The sequence below is a fragment of the Athene noctua genome, chromosome Z (genome assembly GCF_965140245.1).
Source record: "Athene noctua chromosome Z, bAthNoc1.hap1.1, whole genome shotgun sequence".
Taxonomy (NCBI): Eukaryota; Metazoa; Chordata; class Aves; order Strigiformes; family Strigidae; genus Athene; species Athene noctua.
In genome coordinates, this window is record NC_134077.1 from 53616853 (window position 1) to 53642355 (window position 25503).

The 25503-nt window shown below is 38.4% G+C and overlaps 1 protein-coding gene across 9 annotated transcripts in view; it reads right to left on the reverse strand.

Moving 5' to 3' along the window:
- The window catches only part of AOPEP (aminopeptidase O (putative)), a 198357-nt gene that overhangs the window by 58315 nt on the left and 114539 nt on the right, over positions 1–25503 (reverse strand). For 3 of the 9 annotated variants that reach the window (XM_074932972.1, XM_074932973.1, XM_074932971.1), the window contains exons 13-14: positions 21291–21353; positions 20579–20662 (exon numbers count right to left, since the gene is read on the reverse strand). The exons of 2 other annotated variants lie outside the window; for them this stretch is intronic. In XM_074932972.1, the coding sequence (XP_074789073.1) occupies positions 20579–20662; positions 21291–21353 (147 nt within the window). Of the gene's footprint in view, positions 1–14798; positions 18148–19594; positions 19759–20578; positions 20663–21290; positions 21354–25503 lie in introns of those variants that run through there. 4 more of the 9 variants (XR_012635632.1, XR_012635630.1, XR_012635631.1 and 1 more) reach the window with 4 other exon arrangements.

Here is a 25503-nt window from a genome sequence, read left to right on the forward strand (position 1 = left end):
AAGACACAAATACTGAACCTGAACTGGGAGAGCTCAGTCACTTTCTTGTTTATGCAATTGAATTTCTCAATATTTTCAAGAAGGGAGAGAATAAAAAAATAAAACAATAGCTAATGTATTTAGACATTTAAATTACTCTTCCATGACCTTTTAAGAAGAAAATTATTGTAATGCCACGGCCAAAATATGGCAGTATGAACATTTTTATGTAGGTGAACTAAAACAATCAAAAAATTATTCAGCTTCTCTGTAAACTGATGTGGAGTGCCAAGTTCTATATTGTTTTACACTCAGTATAGTGCCATAGCACTCTCTAGGTTACAAGAGATTACAACAGTTCACAGTTTCATAAGAGAAAATGCACAGTGACATTTGCTTTAAACTAGCATAGGTTTATTTCAAGAGTACAAGTGTCTTTTTGTTACATGGAATACTGTATTCTAACTTTCACAAAGTAGTTCCATTACCTGGATAATAAAGCATGGAATCACTGAAACTAAAGGTGACATGGGACTAAACAAAACCACCTCATTCAAAACAGATAGTACCTCTCCATGTCCAAGACAAGCTTTACTCAAGTCCTCACATTTAAACTCCGAACTCAAAAGTAAACTTAAAACAACAGAAAGTAATTTAAAGGACTAGATCTGCAAACATTAATCCAGTGGCTGCATTCCCAGAACAGTAAATGTGCACATAGCACTTCTGTAAAAACTTGCACTAATTCCAGCTAAAGTTGAGCTCTACAATCCTTCTGTCTTTCACCCCACTTGAAAAACTGCCAGTCCTTCCACTGGGATATACTAAATGGGGACTACTGTGGACACGGGCATCACATGCCTGCAACGAGCTTGCTTAAGGACTGAAACCCTATTAATAGTACATTACTACAGAACTATGTTGCTGAGATTTGAAATTGGCCCATTATTAGCAACAAAAGACAAAATCAGGTTTGGACTAAAAAGGCTGCTTTTACTCTTTTAGGCACTCTGCTTCACAGAACAGCATGCAACAGCCTTTGCCTTGTGCTCCTATATATAAATACCTGGTACAAACAAAAATGAAAAGTGAAGATTGAGCTTCTGACTCAAAAAACACAATTTGGTAAATGTTGAATGAGATTAGGTTTTATTATTTCATCTACCCTCTTTTTCTTCTTTTCATAAAGGTCACAATTTAAAGCCAAAAAAAAGTATCTACTGACATTTAAGCAGAAGGATTTAATTCAGGCCAAGTGGCCTATTAAAATATAACCAAGTTACTATCAGTTCACATTGGAGGAGTGCCTGCTAATGATCTATTCTGTGAAAATGTACCATTAACAATGTGTACTGCTGATTGACAGTGCAGTATTTATGGATTTTTACTGCCCTGTGGATACATGCACAAAATATAAAAGGCTTCAGTTTCATGACTTCTAAGAGATAAGGGAAAACAGTAATAGGTTAGGGCCAGAACCTAGGAAAAAGCAAACGGCATTTTTTTCTGGTATTTACCTTAAAGTTTTCTCCCTGAAGTCATGCAATTAGTCAGCGTGATCACTTCAGAGCGTATAAATTGGTAACAGGGGGGCTCAAAAAATATTTAACAGCTTCCAGCTCCGTTCTGTAGCATTAGTCACAGCGAGGAGCTGCAACATACTTCATGCTCGCATGGTACTTAGGCAGAGCATCCTCTCAAGAACTACTTGGCTGCTTCACTGCAGAAGGGGCCAGGCAATGTGGTTATGACAGGCTGGGTCTTGGATGTTTTCAGAGTCAGCAGGGAGAAAAGCAGACCCTGCTCACAACCTCCACATAGCCTACTGCACCTAAGGACCTGGACTTGCACACTTGATGATTAACCTTCAAACCAGTTGAGCTGTGGGATGATCCTGGATGTCTTCCCACACTCCTGAGGAAAGTCTGCTGCACCCCTAGCATACCTTCTGAGAAAGAGCGGTCATGTTCTAAGTGGAGCTCTGCCCACACCCAGCCACATGAACCTCCACAGGCAGTGAGCAGGGGCAGCTGTCAAGGACATCAGGTGAGGAGGTGCTGAGTACACTTGCTATAGACCAACCCACCTTTTCAGAATTAAATCCACATCCTCTATCGTCACAGACCCAAATGTATGTGTGGACTTCCTTAAGCCTCAAGAAACATAGATGGCACAGGAAAAAACATGCAGAGAACCAAGCAAGGATGTAAAAGGGATTAATCATGTTTTCCCAACGGGGTCAGAAAAGCAGTATTAGCAAATTTCTTTTAAAAACCACCTCTTAAACTAAAAAAAAAAAAAAAAAGTTATAATGAAACCAATTAAAATTTGATAACCACATTTCTTAAAACACAGCATTTCTTTTCAGTTTTGGGGGAGGAGAAGGGGGAAAGCCAAATCATATTATATATAGCGCCTTCTTTAAGAAGATAACTAAGATTTTAGAAAAAGCTTCCCCTAGTCTGAGAGGAAATCAAAACCTGACTGGAAGTCTTAAGCAATACCATTCCACTAATATGATTACATTTCTTTAAGAAGGCTGTACTTCTTGTACCGTATTTTCTTCCAGCATTTTGCTATCACCTACACATTTTGCCTTCACAAGCAATAGCTTCAGACTTGTATTTTTCCACTATAAACTGACATCCACCCAAAACCTGCCCCTTAACTATTCAATGGCATCTACGCACAAAAAAAATACTGTCCTGCTAAACAGGCTGGGTGTGGTAATTGAATGTGGTACATTCCTTCAGTGAATTGAAAATTATATCTCTCTTTTCAACAGTTCAGTAAACAAATAGCTTGGCAAAAGGACAGAGAAATAAGCTAGGAATACCTATTTCAAATAACTTTTATTTCAAGTATGCCATTAATACATATGTTGATATGCAACAGAATTTCTGATGCTGTAAGCCAATGAAGCCAATGTCTTCCTTTAAAAGGAGAAAGAAGAAGAATCAAAAAGTAGGGCACTACTAAAACCTAAGAACTTGGCAGTGAGCTAAAATGAAGTTCTATATGTACAACTTTACTAACCTCAGTGAATCATCACAAAATTCAGACCGAGATCAATACAAAGGAACAGAAATGCCTTCCCTCCCCCTTCCTTTTTTTTTTTTTTTTCTCTCCAGAAGACCTATTTGTAGCAGCCATAATCATCCTTCAAGACATGTCTTGTCTCCTACTGACATGCAACTGTTCCACAGCACATGCTTGGGGAAAGCCTCTATCAATACTCTTATTATTTAATTTATTTACCAAGGTACAGTTATCTGGGAAAAAAATTTCTGTAAAACTGATTCATAGAAACTGCATACACATTCACAGACACTAAGTGCAGTTTCAGGAGTTCTTAAAATAATACCAAACGGATTGCTCGGAAGAAGTCAGTTGAACATTAAGAAAAAATGTTTATATACTGAGATATACCAACTTAGAAACAGGCTGTTTCTTCCAAACACTGAAAAAGGATAGCCTTATTTTTAGGGCTTTTGGTATTGATTCTTAAGCCTCCTTTTTATGCAACATGCTACCAGTGTTTTCAACGAATTTCAACATTTGCCATCAACTCTTAAAAGTAGTATCTCAGAAACTTTGTACCTTGTCTTTTGTTACATTCATGGATTTGTTCCTTAAAACTTAAGACAGCCCGCTTTCTGTTAAAAGTGGTGGAAATTTTCAAAACAACAGAAAAGCACACAATAGAGAAGGTTCATTTCAGCTGCTGTTGGCACAGCTAACCACATCTCACAAAAACATGAATAACCTAAATAAATGTATCTGCATATGGCAGTAAGCACAGCCCTGCACGCTACAGCTCTCAGGAGCCAGTCCGACTCTCATATCTGCCATCACACAATAGGCAGGGATTGCAAACACAAACTGTTCTCCATGCTAAAATGTCAGTGCTGTCTGGTCCAGACTTCATGCTGCAGGCATGCTTGTTTGTCTGTCAGGTGGAAGAATTTTCTTAATAGTTCAACTTTAAATGATCAATGGGGGATGCTTCCCATGATGCACTGAGTGCTCACTGTGTCCTTTTGGCTGGGCAGCACAGCCCATCTCCCCAAACTATTGGTTTGTTAATTCACTTGGTACAACAAGTTCAGGAATTTACAATAAAGTCTCTATACTCCCAACAGCCTACTTCCAAATTTAATATTAGAGAAGAAAAAAGAAAGAATTTTAACACTATTATTAAAAAGGAAATGCATAGTTCCACTGGCCACAACTCCAGCTAAAACTACAGCTTTTCAGAAAGAACGTGTCACTCTAGAGCAGAAGCGGCACATGTGCTGTTCCCTGGAGGTACTAATTCATTTCTCCGCATTACCCTTAAATGCTAGCCCACTCCTTCCAGGAGCTTCCATTGGTGTGGTCAGATTAAATGGGATTTTTATTCACAGTCACGAAGCTCCTCACTGCTCTCTCATCTCAGCACAGAAGGTCAGCTGCATAAATATCACGCAACTGAAACTGCACAGTTATGACCAGACATCCTGTTTGTGAGTTCTATTTTTAATACATTTATGAAGTTAATAATGGGAACTCCCAGTTTAGCCAGTTTGCATTTTGTTATCATTTATCCTGCAGTTAGTTAATCCAAAACCACTTTATCAGTGATCCCAGTGATTTTATGTCTTACTGTCAGTTTTCAGGTGATTTTTCCCTCCAAGCTCCCTGCTCCTGCATTTGAGGAGCTTTCCAGTCTGCTCAGACAGAGGTTTTCATAAAGACTTTGAAAGGGCCCCCCGTTACCTAATCTTAAAGCAGTGTAGTCAAAGAAGATTGGAACATGTGGCTTCTGTATAGGAGCCAAGACATTAGAAAGAATACAAAACTCAAAATATTTTATGCAGAAAGTTCCTAATAGTGAACTAGTCAGAAAGCCGTAAAGGTTGGGAATTACTGCACACCCTCAACAACCACTGGGAGACAGATATTCCCATTTTGGACAGAGCCTTTCTTAACAAAGATAGGTATTACTTCCCTGAAAACTTACAGCATGGATGCCATCTAAACTCAGTTTCAGCTCCCACACTCACTTTTCTTAAACTATTTTTTCCTTCTCTTTGAGGTAATAACCAGACATCTGTTTCCGCCCTCTCCCAATTACTTACAGTGTGACTGTAAATATTGATTCACTACTTAGTGGATGCTCCCTTTTACTCTTCAAGCTCAGCAGCTCCTGCTAAAAGGCAATCAGCTGTCTCTTGCCCTCTCCCAGTTTACCAACCATCATGTCAACTGACCTACCAAAGGTTTTAATTTTAAAAGAGTTTTTTGACTGAGCATTCACACTGACTGGCTTATACACAACATATCCAGTCCTTAAAGCTTACTCAGTTCAAACATATCTTCTCTGCCTGAATGGGCTGCAGATTTTGAGAATGAATGCTACACATTAAGAAAAATATGTTACGGAAACAAAAAACCCAGATTAAATAGTGGAAAACTTAATCTTTTTTCTTTCCAGGGAGAATGCCTTTAAAGCCTGCAAAAGATATTCAACTGAAAGAACTAGCATCTACTCAGAGCCTCAGATATTAATATGTCTCTTCAAATCTATCCTATCCTTGGCTTTTGCAGAAACAATCAAAAAAAGATTTTAAGCAATACCAACTCTCGTTAGCTGTTTTAGGAGCCATTCCTACTGAGAAGGAATAAGGAATGGCTTACCTCACCCAAAACACGCAGCAACCTTTAGATCCAGCTAATTCTTATCTATTGCCAATCTTGTCCATATGTAAATCAAGAAACAAAATACTCTATATAGCCACTGTTCCCCCCAGGAAACCCAGTCCAGTTATCAAAATTGTCAGCATACTGTAAGAACATTTAATCTGGGTAAACATTTAAGAGTAGTTCTATTGCCATTTGGGTAATGCCCTGGCTTGTGTCAGCAATAGCGTGGCCAGCAGGGACAGGGAAGGGATCTTACCCCTGGACTCGGCACTGGGGAGGCCGCCCCTCGATTCCTGTGTTCAGTTTTGGGCCCCTCACTACAAAAAGGACATTGAATGACTCGAGCGTGTCCAGAGAAGGGCAACGAAGCTGGTGCAGGGTCTGGAGCACAGGTCGTACGGGGAGCAGCTGAGGGAACTGGGGGTGTTTAGTCTGGAGGAGGCTGAGGGGAGACCTCATCGCCCTCTACAACTACCTGAAAGGAGGGTGCAGAGAGCTGGGGATGAGTCTCCTTAACCAAGTAACAAACGATAGGACAAGAGGGCTCAAGTTGCACCAGGGAAGGTTTAGACTGGATATTAGGAAGCATTTCTTTCCAGAAGCGGTGGTTAGGCGTTGGACTAGGCTGCCCACGGACATGATGGATTCCCCATCCCTGGAGGTGTTTAAGAGTTGGGTTGACATAGCGCTGGGGGATATGGTGTAGTTGGGAACTGTCAGTGCTAGGGTAACTGTTGGACTAGAGGATCTTCAAGGTCTTTTCCCATCTATATGAATCTGTGATTCTGGAACACCCTACTTTGAAACAGAAAGGCCTACTTCAAAAGCACTAGTCCTCAGCAGATGATTGCACCTTCCTTTAGCATCTAAAATGACTGGGAGAGCTACTGGATGGAGCCAAAGCATGTACTAGGGTTTTGGCCACATGTAAACTCCAATTCCAAAGTATGATCCTGTTTTTATTGCAGGTTAAGTGAAGATGCCTTCATGAGATGGCATTCTTATTTGACCTAAAATGAAACCATCACATTCTTAACATAATTTCAGGTTTTTTATGTTTCAGCATTTTCTGTGCATCCAAAATGCCTAAAATCCTTCATAAAATGAACACAGGCACATTTATGAAGAATTGGTTCTCTGCAGTTTATATTGTGTAACAACATTATCTTCAACAAGAACAGATGCACCACAGAACAAAAAGAAAAGAAAGGACAAGTGTATCGGTAGTAGCATGGAGTTGCTCCATACAGAAATACGGACTTGTTTTCCACTGATCCAATTAAAAAGAACAAAACAAGCCGACATTCTCCCTTTTTTTTCATAGGCAAACCAGAAAAAGATGAGCTTAACAGACATTTAAATCAGGTATTCATTACAGTAGTGTATCTATAAACATAAACATTCTCTGGTTAGAAATGGATTTTCATCCTCACGATATCCTTTTTTGCAACGGGAGGAAATAAAAAGGTTGCTGAAATGGAAGTCTTTCCTACAAAGTAATGAGGAAAATAAAGGTAGGGAACATGGTAAGAAACCAACGTGAAAATGCAGGCAGACGGGAAATGCTGCAAGACAGGAAATAAAAATAAAAGGACTGCATTTACTATGTGGTACTGTGGAGAGACTGACAACGATTGTGTCACTCTACCTTTCATTTCCTTCTAGACACTCAGCGCTGCTAACCCTGATGCTGGCAAGGGACTAATGCAGCAGGAAACATAGAGAAGACTCAAGTACAGACAGGTCACTGGCTGCCAGAATTTTTAACACTGTTTTCTCTAATCACACATCAATCTAAACTTGTCAAATACACATTTATTTCCAAACTACACCACAATTCTAAGGGTTTTTTTTTAAAAAAAAAGTGGTGTGGTGATGGGCCATTTCAAAGTTTAATAGAAATTTCTGCCTGAAGTGGGATGGAACAACATTCATTTCATGATTCTCATTCATAGTATAACCTGAAATACTGGCAGTAATATGTGCAGCACCCTGCCAGAAAGAAAGATAGCAATATAGACATAAAGCAGGGCAATGAAACAAAGAAAGTCCATTTGGCCATTGCTACATCACAGAAGACATTTGTTGAAGCATTTAAAAAATACTACTTAACTCTAAATAGGAAAAAACCCAGCAACAACAACAAAGCCCAAAACACTGTCTGGTTGGAATATATGGAATAGTTGTTTGAAGTTTCAGGTGTTTATAAAAAAAGGAGGAAGCCATTTTCTTCCGGGGGTGGGGGGGAAGTACTGAAACAGAGGAAGCTTGGGCAAAGAAGTTTGAGGGGGTTGGGTTTTATATTTAAGATTTAAAAACTTTTTATCTATGTCCCTTCATGACCCCTAAATAAGAACCTTTTCTATCCTGAATATATTTTTGACCCAGCAAAGAAAACTTACATGAAAACGATTTGCATCCCAGTTGCCTGTTGTCAGTCACGTGCTTCATAAAAAACTTCCAATAATTCTTGTCTTATAACCATGCCTAATTTTATATGAAAGTCAGACTATCAGCTCAAACCCTCAGGGAGACTCAGCTGGATTTACTGTTAAATCTTTGCCAGTGCTTTGGAAAGAGTCCACATTGCAAAACACCCACCCAGTCCACTCTTAACTAAGCCAAGATGGCAATAAATTCAATAAACTGGAAAAAAAGCCACTTACACTATATGTGAGCTTCCAGAATACGAAGGATATCCTTGTAAGGGCATCTTTAACTCGAGATTCCCTCCATATATCTTTTCATTCCCGTCCCCCATCTCCTAACATTAAAAGCAAATGCAACATAAGTAGCCAAATTCTCCTTACCTGTAATTTAAAGCAACTTTACTTCAATGTCCAGTTTTGGAGTGTTTTACAGGTGAAAAGTGAGGCTATTTGTAAAATTCCCACAGGAGAACAGAAGACTCCCCAGTGAAAAATGCTGGTACTGGCTGGGGAGGGGAAGCACATTGAGCTTTGACTTTCCTTCTATGGTTCTCTTCCTATGCCTACTTAGATCTCCTCATTGAACATGTGAGTAGCAATGAGCGTTACAAAATCTCGAAGATATTAATTCTGTTGATAACACTTCATGGCTTGGTCACTTCCCATTTGGTGACTTAAAAATTTATAAAAACTGTAAATATAATTAGAATCACAATAATGAAAGTAACAGCATATTCACCCAACTTCTCTCACTTTCCAGTTTTTCCTCTGTGTAATCAATATTGAGCTATTTAGGCTTTCTTTTTAAATCTGTAGCTGAGTAATCCAGAGTTCATATTTCTGTGTCCATAATCAGGTTTTCATAACTTTAACAAATATTCACACGGTTATGGCCAAGTAAAACTCACGCAATAGTCTTCAAAAGTAATTTTTTTCCATAGCAGATTTCCTGAGTCACAAGGGATTTTTATTCTGTCATGAAAAGACATTTTTACAACATTTTAATCATTTGGCTTATTCTTAGGTTTGAGGGTAATAAAAGATGAAGATGACTCAGGAAGAGATAAACTGAAAAATACTCGCTTTTTATTGATGATAGGAATACAGTCAAACACCAGCTAGCATGTCATTTGGAAACATCAAGCTGTATTGCAAAGATAAATATGGGTAAGACACTGAAAAGCTGATATCTAGCACAAAGAACAATTAACATTTCAATTCCCTTACTTGAAATCGTCCCTCATTGCTCTGACACCAGAAACAACAAACAGGAACTCCCTGAACTCTTAACAGTCTACTAAATCTCTACATCTACTAAATCTCAGTATATTTTACAAATACTAACTTGGCAACACGTTACAAAACACTTAGCTATTTTTACATTGCAAAGATGCTTACCCTGTCTACATAGCACAGCTCATTTGCGTGGTAGAAGGAAGGACAGTAAGTTTCCATGATTCTGCAGGCTATGCATGTTTAAGACAACATCTCTGTAGAAGCTTCCCAGATTCTAACACTGGAAATGAAATGAGGAGCAACAGCAGGGGTTACAGAAACACACTGATGCACTCAATTTCTCTTTAGTTTAAGAAGAGGAACACATCAACTAAAGCAGCAGCAGTGCCATAACCTAGGTGTATTGGGACCTGTAGCTCACTTCTCAGCTTAATACTCAGGTTGGAAATAAGCAGGTTATAAGTTAAGAAGGAAACCAGAATTCCTCACTTTAATTGCTCAGCCATCTTTCTGTCACAACAAATGTGATGTCATAAAGACAACACAATTATGGAGAAAGAAAGTGATCTTTTAGACATGATCATCTCACTGGACTGCAATAAATCAAACCACTTACTGTGATTTAGACCCACAATGAGAACAATCATGGATACATTGGGGACCACTTTCTTCTATACCCAAACTGTTCAAGTATGACAAACCACTATGAAATGAAGTTGCAAGGTAAATTCTTTTAAAAAAACACAGGCACCCAAAATAAAGCAAAAAATTGTAAGCATATGGCACTATGGAAGAGCAAACAATACTGCTTTCAGGCCTAGCCAAGGGATTACTGTTACATGAGGAAATAAAAGTTGACTTTTAAAAATCTAAAAATAATTCTAAGAATGCTTCCTGTCTCAATACTCTGGTCAAGAGAAAACAAATGAAAAGACTTAGTGTCTACACTCCATCTAGGTCATCAGTATTACACAACCTCCCTTTTTAAAAATACTTTGAACAAATTCATATACAGGACATTTACAGGCTTTAACTGATTAAGTGCAAGATATGGCATACAAAATGGTGTCTCTTCAGAAAAAGTGCCTGTGTCCCTGACAGACTGGAAGAAAATATGATAGTCTGACCAGATACCTTTAATTAAATATAATTCATTAATTATTTACTTACATGTCACTTTATACCAGAAGGCTAGATCACTACACAGGACATTCACACAAGATACTTAAGTATGTATTTCTGTCTTGTACAGTTGCAAATACCCATCATTAGCGTAAGTATACCTCTATAGGAAAGAAATATGTATGCAGTTGGTTTTTGTCATAGATTCCAGCTCTGGCCTACCTTCAGCTTTAATAAGACAGAAGCAGACTTGTCTGTCACACCCGTCTCTGTGTTGTGCAGACACTACACAGAGGCACATTTCTGGCTTCTAAACTAATAATGACCTCCAACACCCTATCATACCATGCCTGAAAGTTTTACAATCAAAACTATTTGCACTGAAGAAAGAGGATTTAGCAAGCTTTTATTAATTATTTTACTTTCCCTTTGTGTGAGAAGTTACAGGACTGCATACACACATTTAGACAAAGGCAAAAAAGTAAATAGCTGTCCATTAAATTATTATCCTTTAAACTACAAAGCCAACACTTGTATTTGATACTTATAATCAGAAACCACTAACCACAGTCTTAATTCGTTACTAGAAAGTATGTCTATTGCAACATAAATATTGATAAAACAAAACCTCCCACACTCAAGTTCATCTTTTCAGTTACACTGCTGTATGCACGGCGCCTTTCATAGTATTACTGGGGAGATGAACTCGCAGCACTAGCTTCTGTTCCCATCTGTGATGCTGGTTAAAATATCACCAACCTGTCCATACTTTGGTGCATAGAGCACTAACTGCTTCATGGAAAATTGTGTGGCTTAAATCTTTGGTACTTATACAGAGAGCCCTCAGGCGCAGGTTTGTGTTAGGACACAAGACTTCATTTCCTTGCCCTGCCCAACTTTCTTAGGTATCTTTGGATAAGCTACCTATCATCTCTATGCCTTGGTTTACAATCTGTAAAATCAAGATAAACATTCTAATTTCAATTCTGGAGAACAGAGAATTTTTAAGAGAGGTGTCACATCTTTTTGAGGTATCTCATACAGTGGTAATGAGGTCCTTGCATAAAACAACCCACTTAGCAATCATTTAGAGGAATGACACTTTGTAAACACACAGTTGCATTACAACTGCATCTTCACACTACTAGGCAGTATGTTCTCAGATGTATAAAAGTAGCTGAGGGATTCTAGACAACTCAATCCTACAACTTCGAGCTGTTGTAAAATTAGGAGCAATTCATGTAATAGAGGAAAGCATTTTGTTGTCGTGTATGTTTCCTCTCCTGTGCTGATAAACAAGCATGGTACTTTTTCAAAGAAGAGCAAATGTTTAACTACTCTGAAAATACTGTAGATGTTACAAAATAAGAGGATGTATTAGAACAAAAGTGTGGTATAATTTTAAAATGTATCTTCTGTTCACGTATCTGCAACTATAAAACCAGGTATATTAGAATCATTGAAATGCTTCCTAGTCTTTTCAAGCAATCACTGACCCTAAATATGAATGCCTGTGTTGCCTGTGTTCCACAAATGGTAAATTTTTAATTTTTTTTTTACTTTCTTCTATGCTTAATAAGCATTTGAAAACCTAAGAGGCTTACTCAGGGTAACACCTGTCATCAAAAAAACAGGTCATATTTATCAAGCCACAATGAAGGTGAATTTGGCTCATAAACTTAGAATTCCACCTCATGGATTTCTCACTCTAAACTAGCATACACTGAAAAAGGCACCTAATTTTGCTTTAACAAGTTTAACATTTGCTTTTAATAGTGAGCTAGCTACCTTCCTGCTTTAAAAGAGCTTCCTGAGGGGCTGGAAGGGAAAGAGAGGACAGTACTGTAAGTTGTACCCATGACTACTGTTAGTACTATAGCCATCAAAAAGCAGATTAAGAACTTTTGCTTTATCAAGCAAAAGAGGGGAGAGGAAATAGCAGGACATAGAAGAAAATTAAGACTAAACCAAATTAATTCTACAATAATCTTCCCTCAAATATTGGTTGAGGCACAATGGTTTCATCTGTGCTCTAAGATATATTAAAAAAAATTCACACCACATCTCCCAGTAAAAATCACTCCAGACAATTGGAGGAGTCAAGACAGGAGGACAGGGACAGTAAGATAGAGAATGAGAGGGCCTGGTTCAGCAAAGCATTTAAATATGAGTAGCTTCACTGAAATCATCAGAAGTACAGCCAAAACACAGAGAAATCTCTCAAAATTAAACAAAAACTAGACAACCATAGACACTGCAGAACGGGCACTGCGCTTGTCATCTTTTCTTTGAAATAAACAGGATCTTAAGCATGGAAACATTTGATACCCTCTAGCTTTATTTAATTTTCTTTTGCGATATGGGTGAGAGAACATAAGCAAGACAGACATCAGTCTTCCAAGCCCCTTTTTTCTCAGGTATTTGTGTTAGGAGTGGAGAAGGAAAACAGCTGTCAGGCAAATTCAATACATGGGTATGCACCACATTTGGAAACTGAAAAGTACATAGGATATAGTTCAAAACGTTAAATTCTGTAAGAAGCAAAAGTAATGAAATCCAGTTTCTTAGGAACTTCTGTCTCATGACCAAACAAAAAAGCGTCAACAAAAATGTTTCCTGTGGTTGGGACAGTCATTAACATGACTTCTTCCCCCTCGTATGCCTATTAGGATTCCCAGAAATGATGGAGCTCATAATTCTGCCTTGCCTTTATGTGGGCTTTCCCCACAGCATCCCTTAAGGAATATGGCAGCTTTAGAGCACTAACGAGTTTCATTGAAAATGCCCAATGGATGCCTAAATTAAAGGCAGAGAAGGGAAAAGGACACATACAGAACAACAGAATACCTAAGCTTATTTTCCATCTGCATTTTTTCTGGATAAAAATAAAAGCTTTTCTTGACAAATGATTGCTAACTAGAACACAGTTGTAGCACAGGAGGACAACAAATTTCTTGTACTTGCTTCATTAAGTGAATTATCACCGGCAATCATTTCTGACTCAAAACTATGGAAAATTAAAGTATCAATGCCATTTGCTTCAAGAATGCTGTTCAGTCATGAGGACTGCCTGGGTAGAGCTCAATATAGGATAAGAACTTAGCTTAACAGCACAAAGAGAAAAGGAAAATATTTTCTGTTCCCTCATTCATAGTGAGACTGCAGTCCCAATAAACTGACAGATATTAGACAGCTGGTGACTTACATCTCACCAAATCAAAAATATTTTCTATATTTATATAGCATATATACAGATACCTATTTATATAACATAAATATCCATGCTAATGTTGAGATACTGTAGGCTAGTTTCAAATGTTGGTACAGGTTTCACAAAACTTGTACACAAAGCATCTGATGAGAAGAACTAGACAACTGTGAGTAGTCACTCAATTTGTGTCCAAGAAAAGTAACACAAGAAAATATATGCAGCACAGACCAATGAGTATAGTCCAATTTACACACATCTAAGAGTTCAATCCTGTCCATTTAATTAAAGCAACAAAGCACATATTTGCTTTTAATAGTGAGCTAGCTACTTGCCTGCTTTAAAAGAGCTTCTTGAGGGGCTGGAAGGGAAAGAGACGACAGTACTGTAAATTGTACCCATGACTACCGTTACTACTATGGCCATCAAAAAGCAGATTAAGAACTAGCAAAACCTTTTTAACTGGTGTTGTAAAAGGTCTAGCCTTTCCCTTCCGTGCTTACAAATTTCTTTAAACAACAATGTCCACACTTACAGTCTGTCTCCTGTATGTGTGCTTTTACTCTACAGTATGTGAGCATAATGAAAAAAGACATATAATGAGGACAAAAGCTAAGACTGGTCATCAAAAAAATTATTAAGCCTGTTTCTGACAATGCATAATAAATGTAAGACTGAAATAAAACACATGTAAGACTGAAATAAAGCACACATTTGAGCCAGCAGACCACTAAGCATTCTTTGGAGTCACTACAGTCAATCACACCAAGAAGAACTTGGGGACATTTAAATCAAGTGGATTATTCAGCTGCTGTGCACAAGTATATATTCTCAGCTAATAAAAAATCCATAGGAAATTCTGTAGAAGAAAACTTATGGAGTGTTTGAATGCAGCATACCACTTTTTTCCAAATGTAGTAAGTTGCTCCAGTTGCAAATGCCCTGAAAATGACAGCCTTCTTACCGCTCCCAGAACGCACTACATTACTGCTCAGAACTCACTGCATAAATGCTGGTGGGGGCTGACATTTAGGAAGTATTAAAAATGCTCAAATGCTTTTTGTTTTTCCATTATTTTGGAAAGAACAAAACTATTCACACATTTTTCATTTCCTGCTTTATTAAACATAAAGGGTATTTGTAAGCTAAGGTACAAGGGAGCACATTTCAACCAGCAAAGATAGGGCTTTACAACTAGAAACAGCAGCAGACTGAAAGGTTAGTGGCATTAGTAGATCCCAGTAATGTAATTCATCCTGTTAGCATCATACGATAACATGCACAAACATCACAATAAAATGCCTCCAATGAGGCTGGTTCCCAATAGTGCTCCACCACAGGTGTTTAATTCTTCCTACAAATCAAAACGAAAAAAATCTCTCCACTAAAAATGTGTTTCTCTTTCCTGAACAAACCTTGTGTTTTACATAAAGTGACTTTAATCTCTCACTGCATAGGATGGCTGCCGGCTTGGACTGCTATCATTAATAGTGATGTAATTATCCGTAACTAAACTATTTCAATACATGGCCATGCTAGCCTGAATTCTCCTAATTTATAAATGGTCATCTCAGAGTCTGAAAGGCAGCTGGTGCATCATCATCTGACTGGTGATAAATTGTTTCATTGATTTAAAAATGTGGCCTGAATGTGGCTCAGTAGGAACATTCACCCTTTGACAACATACTAACAATATCCATCTGGGACACTCAATGTGAAATACGCTATGCAACACTTCCTTGCCACGCTATACACCACCACTTCCTTGCTAAGAGAGATGGGTTCTATTAAAAACAAAACTAAGATCCTGACACAACACTGCTACAAATATGATACAACTGATACTAGGGTCAGAACTGGACTAATTTTTAAAACATTATTATTGCAGCTAAACCAAAAATTCCACTCAAATTTTTAAATTTTTTATACATAGTATTTTCTTGTTTAGTAAATGTTTCTTAGGCAAACTTTGAAGCAGCACTAAAAAAACCAGGTTTTTTGAGCTGTACAGTTATAGCTTCCAAACAATCCACTAATAACAGGTATTTCTACAGGGGCAGGGGTGGAAAACATGTTGAAAATACTTAGTTTTAATGGTCTGAAATTTATATTCATATACATTCAGGAGAATTTTTTTAAATGACAGGCTCTGTTTCTCAGATAGCTTAACATCTACTGCCATTCAGCTCTTGTGCATGAGGTGGGTATAAAATTTTCCATCCAAATCCCTATTTTCCAAAGGAATTAAATGTTACCTGTAATCAATGAAAGACAGCAAATACATTTACTAGGGTTCCTAGAAATTTCTCTGACATTAACAGAATTTGTAAAGTAAGGTGCAGCAAATTACTCCACTGAAGAATGCTTTAGGACTTCTTACCATGTTTCTCTTTGTTGTTAAGTTCTATACAGTGTACAAGCTCAAACAATATATTTGATTTGATCCCTGCTTTGTTTCTCAGTTTGGTGGATTCAAGTAAAAACATTAATTTTGAGAAAGAAAAAATACATGGTAATTAAAAGTTTTAAAGTAATTTTAACAAATTTTATGTTAATATTCCTTTACCTGAATTAGCAATAAACACAATTCTGAATAAATTTCCTAGTTAAATAAAAGCAATAAAAGCTCTTTTACCACATTGTATTTCTCCCAATTTTTTCTGAGACTTCAAACATTTTCTACTTGAAGTATAACACCACAACTCATTTTAATGAATGACAAGATTTGTTTCTTGTGTTTCAGTTACACTGATGAACTTGTTAAAGGACAAAAGAGTTATAGCATTTAGCATTAGTCATACATATCACAACTGGGGGTTTTTAATTTTTTTATTAAAAACTTAACAGCTATTTCAACAAAATCATTTTTGCTCAGGTTATTAACAGAGCTTAAATACTAACAATTGTAAATCTCAGGAGTGAGAAGAACAATCAATAGCAACAACCGATAGGAAAAAATCAGAAAAATCACATTTTCAGTAAACTAGTAGATAAACCTTAAACACATGAAAACAGTATTTCTAAGGAAGTAGCAGAAACTATTCTGGAAAAGTTAAATTACTCCTCAAAGTTTCAGTATAGAATCAAACTAAAACTGAAACAGACAAATGCAATTTTCATAATCTGCACGAATCATCTTCCTTGCCTAGTATATACATACACGCATATTTCAGTGCTCTTCCCACTACTGTGTATCCTTGGAATCTCATCCTTTGACACTTTTTCTACCACTGGAATACTTTCAAAGCAGCTTTTATGTTTTAACATTGAACTTCATGTTGAAGTGAATTAATGTCCCAATAAACATATATGTTTCCCCTCAAATTCCACAGTTGGCATGCTACAATTCCACCAGTCTGATTGAAAGACTGTTTTCTTCTGCCTAATACTCAGCACTGGCATGGATAATGGCATATTTTTTCAAGCAGGCACAGTCCAGTATAACAACAGAAGTAACACTTAGCATTTCTATCACACTCTTCATTATAAAACAACACTAATTTTAACCAAGCAGTTCTTTCCAAGCTTTGTTCTGCCTTCTCTAATTTTCACACATAAACATTCTGTATTGATACACATACTGACTGCTAGATGTGTTCACCAGCTAAATGACAAGATGAAGAGATAGCATAAGATTAAATGAGGAGTAAAGAATGTATAAGAATAGGAGGGATGATAAAAGCAGAAATGCAAGGGTTGAGTGTGTTTAAACTTGTGTATGTGCACACACACATCATTAAGAAGAGTTTCTACACAGAACTATAAAGAGAAAACAAGGTGAGCAGAAGATAACACGAAATGGGAAAGATGATTGAAAGTAAACAGAAAGTAACGAACAGCATTGAAGGTGACTGAAGGAGACAAAGGAGAACAGAGCAAGAGGAATGAAAAAGAAGGAAAGGAAAGATTGTAATAAAAGCTGCTAAGAACAAATAAAATACTTCAGAAACAGACCAGCAAAAAAGTTTGAAATAAAAAATAGATCAAGAAAAAAAAAACAGAAAAAAAAAAAAAAAAAAGAGAAGAGCGAAAGAACAAGAACCCTTAGTTACTTGACCAGAAAGCCTTTCTCACCCATGGAATTTGTTACACTGCTGTAATCCATCGCCTGTGGGTCCATACTGGAGAGCAACACCACACCTTTCTACATTAGCTTCCCCACTGGTTTAATATGCCCCTTGAGCACAGTTAACACTACTAGTTACACAGTTCTTATCCAGCACATGGTATCTTCAAATGTTCTTTAAATAGATGTATGTGTATGCAAAGTCAGCTCCTACAAACTTAACTGTTTAGAAGGCAACTTTTTTCAAGAAGCAATTTCCCGGCAGTTGTCAGCAACCTTTCCTCCACAATTCTCTTTCACTTATTCCATACAGAGTTATCTCTCTGTCCTAGATTTTGTACTTGGATGCAGAAGCAGTTGCTTTGATTTGGCGGTGTCTCAGTATAGCAAAGTCATCCATCTTGTATTAGAAATAGGACTTCCTATCACAAAGGAAAAAAAATGATAGAGGAAAATCGGACAGCACAGGCATATGAAAGTTTAGAAGCCACATTTAGTAGGTTAGTGCTTGTTTTCAAAGGATTAGCAAGCTCAAAACAAAGCTCAGTTTTCTAGATGTAGCAAAATACATCAGTACCCTTATTTTAATTACACTTTTGATACAAGCTGGTACTAGCTCTCTGACTTCTCTGTTTACACTGCCCTGCTTCTCACATCCCCTTCTTACTCTCTAGTTTTATTCCTACCTCTGCTACTTTCTTCAAGAGTGCCTTACTTTTCCATTACATGCTTTTTTCTTTCTTGTTCTCTTGGTTATCCCCAAAGAAGTACTTAAACCCCAGTATGATGCCATTACAAGCCCATATGAACACAGCTAAAAATCAAGAATTCTAGTGGAACAGAGGTTAGCACCACCCGCGCTGACTGGGTACCACACTGGCTGGTAACTTGATGTAGAAACTTATCTCTGAATCTAAATAATACAATAAAGCTCTGCCAGGACCAGAGGGCTCCCTCACCATTTTTCTCTTCTCTCATCTCCAACAGTATCAGAAAAGTAACCATTGCAATAACCAAACTTCTACGGAATATGAAGAATCCACCCTCAGTGCCCACCAAATGTCAGGTCATTGTTATGCCTGTTCTTCCCCTGACATTAAGTACCCTGCCGATGCAATGCTGTGAATCTGCACTGAATCTCCAAGAATTATTAATAATTACGGATATTAGAAGACAATGTGCATCCCTGCCTTCAATTTTAATTCACATTTCTGCTCACAGACCTTACTCAAGAATTACTGTTTTAAAAAACTGCGAGTATATCTTGGGTTTACATGTGAGGTTTTGAATTTCTTAAATGGCAAACCTACATGCTGAAGTCCTCTCTCACAAACCTTGGAGCAGCAGGAGGAGAACAACACGCCCACACCCTCAGTAGAAAAGGAATTTTTTTTGGTGCAAACAGGTTTTGCACTGAGGAAACTTTCTCTTATAAGAAGAAATGAGGAGGGGTGTAACAGCATAAGGTACCTTTAAGCCTACTGTTAAGATGTAGTAGGGGACCTTACTTTGGACCATATAAAAATTACTTCAAAATATATGCAGACTGTAGTTTGTGCTAGGATTATTTGTACCATCAATGCATTTTGCTCATAAATTCACATGATGATATATTTTTTAACTTTAAAAAATTATTCTTCATCTTAACATAAAACAATTGCAAATACAAATGCTACACATACACACAAACGTTCACGTATGGAAACATACAGAAATGGAATTATTTGGTGCAACAGTCTACGATATTGCTGATCAGATCACGTCATTCTGAAGTAGAATACAGAACATCTTTCCTAAATTATGTATTCCAGTTATAAAATAATAGTAGTAGTGAATTAAAGGATGCTGTTTGGTGTTTTTTTAACTCACCATGGAGCTGGTAAATCACCCACACACAACAATGCACTTTGTAGACATTTGTCATATACTGCAATGCCCATACTAAGGCAACACATCCCAGGAGTTGGCAGCCATGCTATCAGCAAGAATTTGGCTACAGAAACAGCAATGATTCATCATGCATTCTAGAAGCACTGTCGAAACAGCAAAACAACACACTGCTATTTTAATCCTTTAAAGGTAACAAGGGCTTAAAAGAATAATTATAAATTTGTCTGCAAAACCAAAGGAAGCAAAAAACCCAGAGTTCTAATAACATATTTGAAAATGCATCTTTATTCTTTTTTTTTCCAGAGGACAGAATGTATCTCTTTATTAAAAGTGTCCACCAATTACCTCTCTATACTGTGATTTAAATAGTCAACCTAAAATTATAGAATAAATGTTTCCCAACAGCTAAATCAAAAATAGTTTAATTTAGGTTGCATTCAGTTTTAAAAATCCTCTGTAGTAGTTTTAAAAATAACCATCTGGACACATTTGCATTAATTAAAATCTATATTGCAAACAGATGATTTTCAAACTCACACTCTGGATGAAGAGCCAACAGCATAGCCAGAATGTTCGTTTCAACGTATGTATCACATGTATTATTGTCCCAATATTCACCATGAAAACTGTTTCTCAGCTACCAGTATCTGAAAATTTGCAAATAGTGGTGCAGGTCCTGTCAAAAGCTCGCAAGTGCTACTGATTTCTCTGATGAAGGCACTCTTCTCTTTCTTCCTCAGAATGTTTCAGTTAAATACAACTATAGGCAAATTTTGTCTCCAAAATTACGAACATCTGAAAAAAATTACTTATTTCTTTCCATCGTAACTACATAGGGACACTGAAACTTTTACTATCACTTTGTCTGAGATGCTGAATAACGTCTCTATGTAATTTAAGACAGAGTTTAAGCATTTCAGACCTGCTTGTCCCGTTACACAAGTGCACATCAAGAACCCTTACCTTTTGGAAAATGACTTCATCCTGCTTTCTTTTCTTTTTGCTGCTTTTTCTGATCCTCTGGTTTGTCTGAATCCATTTTGTGACCTGGAGTTCAAAACCATAGCGCTTTTTTAGGAAGAAGATGGGACCTGAGTGCAGCTATTCAACATTAGTAAGAAGCTATAAACAGACCCAAGACAATTTTTTCCATTGCTTCACTTGAACGAGAAAAAGCACTTTCCCCGTCTAGAATAACATGGTCTTAGAAAATCTGGTTAGGTACTTGTGCATGGTCAAAGTGTGAAGTGGTAATTCTTCATCTTAGGCCTTTAAGGGTATTTTTGCACAAAGAACGTGTTTGATGCCAGACCAGGTTGCCAAATGGAAAGTTATCATTGCAGTGTGCAAAAATCCTGGGGAAAATTTCTGCGCTTTATCCCTTACACCTTCTATTTCAAGTAAGAAGTTTAATTCCAGCCACCCACTCAAATTTTGTTCCAGAGTAGCAACGCCAAATTTATATGGTGGGGTGTTTATTATTTAATAAAGTAATAACACTTGGGTTTTTTCTCCCCATACAAATAGTTTTAATCCAAATACAAAAGCAGTTATTTTCTTAAAGCGAAAGCGCGGCGGGGGTGGGGAGGGGGTGGCAGGTGGAAAACTCAAGGAGCAGATTTGCAAAGGAGAGGAGCGGGGGCAAGGTAATAGCTACGAAAGGTTTTCTTCTCACCTCGCCGCTCACTTGCTGGACGAGCTGACACTCCTTCCAAGTCTCACCCTCCTCCAGCAAAGGCTGCACGGGGGAGAAAGCGCACGTTGAGCGGGCTCGCCCGCGGAGGATCCCCGATGCGCTGCGCTCCGCTCCCCGGGGGCCCCGGGACGGGACGGGACGGGACGCGACGCGCTGGGGGAAGCCCTCCGCCGCCCCCCGGCCTGGCGCCACCGCCACCCGGAGCCGCGCCCGCCCCGTCGTTCCCGGGCTGGATGGCGGCACACGGCAGCCCTCGGTAGGAAATGAAACACCTCCGCGGGGTCCGCCGCCCCCGCGCTCCGGCCCCCGGAGCCCCGCGGGGAGGAGGAGCCTGCCTTAAGGACGTAAGGGCCGGCCGGCTCCGGGGCGGCCCCGCCGCAGCGTCCGCGCCTCCCCCGGCCCGGCCCGGCCCGAGCGCGGCGCCTGGAACGGCGCCAGCGGTGCCGCTCCGGGCAGCCCCGCGGCGGGCACGGGCGGCGGGCACGGGCGGCGGGCACGGGCGGCGGGCACGGGCGGCGGGCACGGGCGGCGGGCACGGGCGGCGGGCACGGGCGGCGGGCACGGCGCGGCTTTCCGCGCCCCGGAGGCCAGCCCAGCCGCGCTGCCTCCGACCCCCTCGCCGACGAGACGGCCCTTCCCACCCTCTGCATGCGGGCTGGTCACGGGTTCACAGCCCGAGTTGTAGAGAAACACGCTCTCGTTAAGTCCCGCACTACGGAAGCCTCCTCCCTCTCCACCTTCCTATAAACACCCTCTGTCACAGGTCTCCACAGACGGAGGAAGGGCCCGCTGGGGCACCTCGAAGAGAGAAAGCATCACCATTCACAGATTTCCCCCGGTACTTGCTTGACATCTAAAGAATCCAACTATTAAATTACCTTGGTGAGTCTGAAATGCATCTTAAAAGCAAGAACCAAAGCAGCTTTTTATTCACGTTACAGCACAGCAAGCCCTTTACTGAGGCCCCAGTTAAACGCTTTATTCAACAGGAGACTGCAAGCAGGTGATTACATTTAGGCATGGGACTTCAATAGATGCTTCTGTGCCCCTTGAAGAGGATATTCAAACTCCAGCCATGATGGGAGAGACCCAAGTAATGTCAGCCATGCAAAATCTGAGTATTATAAATTCTTTTATACATTAAGATTTTATTAAGTGCTTTGCATTTAGCATTTAAAATGAGAGACAATAAAGGGTAAAAACTGCATCACACTTGGTATAGTTAAAATGATGATAGTAAGGTATTTTCAGTATTTTAAAAATAATTAAATCAATTCCATGAAAGCTTCAAAAGACAATCTGTGCTCTTGTAAAAGAAAAACGCTCATTAAAGCACGTATTTGAGCAAACCCTCTCACATATAGAATTAGATGGACTTTGCAAACAGATTTGAGTAAATAAAGGTAGGTCCAATTAATGCATACTAAATCTTGACAGTATCCCTTTATCACTTTAAAAAAAAGAAAAGAAAAAACCTCTCCTACCCTTTTTGTTTCACTGCCACAACATCCTTCTTTCAAGATCAAAAGCTTTAGATCAAAGCCAAGATCAAACTCAGTGATTTCACTATGAAGCGTTACACAAAGAAGAACTTTTTCTTAGACATATCACAGTAGAAAATCTTACTATAGATTTTTATTTCACACTCACAACAGATCTACTTGAAACTGGTATCAACATACTTTTTATTTTGTAAAACCACAACGGATTTTCTACTAAATGGTAATTCTGAAAGCTCCTACAAATTGAGTCTTGAGCTGTGTGCATTTGAATGAAGAAAGAAGAACAGCATAGTTCAAAGAGAATGAACAACAATATGAACAAAATTTATGTCAGTGGCAAACATAAATAAATGCAACTACCTAAACAATATTCACTTGGGCCAATTAACAGATTAGACTGTGCATTCCCACAGAAGTAGTTACGGCAAACACTGGGTCATAGAAAGAATGAAACAGATGTATACTTTAAATCCTGTAAAGAATTACACTGCCTCTCCTGTCAAATGGTTGGAGAAAACAAGGGGAAAAAGTTAGATGAGACATTGATTTTTAGACCTCCAGTCCCTGAGACTGATTTATGATGAAAATTCCTGAATATGCAAGCACAACGTGTTAAAACTCAGATGTAGCTCCTGTTTTTCGGTTAGTAGCTGCACAACAGTGAAGGAAACTCAACAGGAATTGTTATCCTTGACATCCTCTTTTACTTGGCAGGATTTTCAGAGATTGCTCACAGAGCCGTCCTATGAACACTTTGATTCGGGAACAAGCATTTATACATGTCAAAGCATGCTAGGATTTTTCATTCTTGCAGCAGCAGGATTAAATATAACTGAATTTTGAAATAGGGGGAGGACAGGCCAATTGGGTGAAGACAGGCCCAATATCCTGGTAAATAACTTAGGCAATGATTTATACCAGCTATTCTTCAAGTCAGACCAGATCCCAAGCATACAATGAACCTTCAGGATTGCACATAGCCTAGAAAACAATAGGATATTTGTGCAACAGACAACTGTGTCATCTTAAATTGAAACAGAAACTGATTTTAGATTGTTCAGGCTGTGATGGCTACTAATGATATTTCATAAACCAGTGAAAAATTATAATCATGCACTTTTCCTTTGCATAAGTTGTCTGTAACTATATCTGGTCTGTGCTACTCTAATGCTAAACATTCAATATTGATAAACTAAGAAGGTTGTTTTATCTAAGGTGAACACTGAATCATTGACATTTCGTTGGCTTGCCAGCAGTCCTCAGATACTGGAAATCAAAACCAAAAAATTTAAAATGGAGGAATGAAAATATTTACTGTAAATGAAAATATTTACAGTAAATGAATTTCAGAAGAGCTTCTGCAAAGAGGAAACTGATAACCAACACAGTCAAGTAATTTTCCAACCTCTCATTTGTAGAGATTTTATTTTTCCTCTCAATTAGTGAATTTTACACCATGTATACACACTCACATATATATATATATATATATTCAGATCTATGTGAACACCAGCAAGGGCACAGAAAAGTCTAAAGATTTTACCATTATGTCATGTTTTCTTCTAGAAGATGTAGCTAACGTTACCAGTCTGCAAGTTGGAATTTTGTAGCTGTCTACATCTTCCTATGTAACATAAATCAAAAAATGGACTCCCTCCTAGTTCATTCTATGATACTGGAATGATACTGCCTGCTTTTTAAGGCTGATGCCATCACGTCTGTGATACCAGTAAAGGATAAATTAAAGGAACTATGATAAAATTCAAGATACATAACTGTTTTCTTACCATACAGAAGATTTATAGGAAAAAAAAGAAGACCCATTTAAGTTGGAAAATTAACTTACTTGAAAACTGAGAATACAATGTGCCCTCAGAACAGTCTGTGTGACCTGAAAACTGCTTCAGCACAAGAGACCTGGCTTTTCATCTTTTGTAAAAAGGTTCAGAAAATTAGAAGTATTTTATCCAGTATCTCACTAGATGATTAATTATGGCTTGAAACATTTGACAGTATTCCCCAAGGGCAACAATTGCCAGGATTTTAAACCACTACTGTTATCAAAATTTGGTAGAGAAATTAAGGAAGCAGTGGGCTACAACTGAGAGTGGCAAGATGGCTGGTGCATCCACATTGCAAGAAGCAGTATATCAGTGGCAGATCAAAATTACTGAACAAGAAATCCAGCCCAGAATGTGCTTCTGTAAGAACAGTAAGTCCTCCAACTGATTTTGTGCAGTTCTCATGGGTACACCTTTATTCACTGAAATGGAAAGTTAAGTTGTTCTGACATTATCCGTATTTTAGCAAAGATGGTCATTAATATTGATGCTGTAAATCTAAATGTTCTAATTCCTCCAACAGTCTCTGTGGTGGCGTAAACATGCTCTTTTCAGATCAGCATGCTGTATCTGATACTCCTCAATGTAACACCCCTACAGAGACATTATGTTCAAGTCAAACTTGGCCTTCCTAAAAATATCTCTACCTCCGGGAGACAAAAACCTGTTGAAACAGTAACTTTGAGGATACTTTTAGTACACTGCTACATTACTTTCACAGACTGTGGCAGAAATATTTTCTTCAAAGCGGTAAAATACAAATTAGAAATACATCCTTCATATCCACATTAGCAACCTTGCTTTGTGGAGAAAGTTCCTAGGTAAAGATGAATCACTGTACCAGCTATT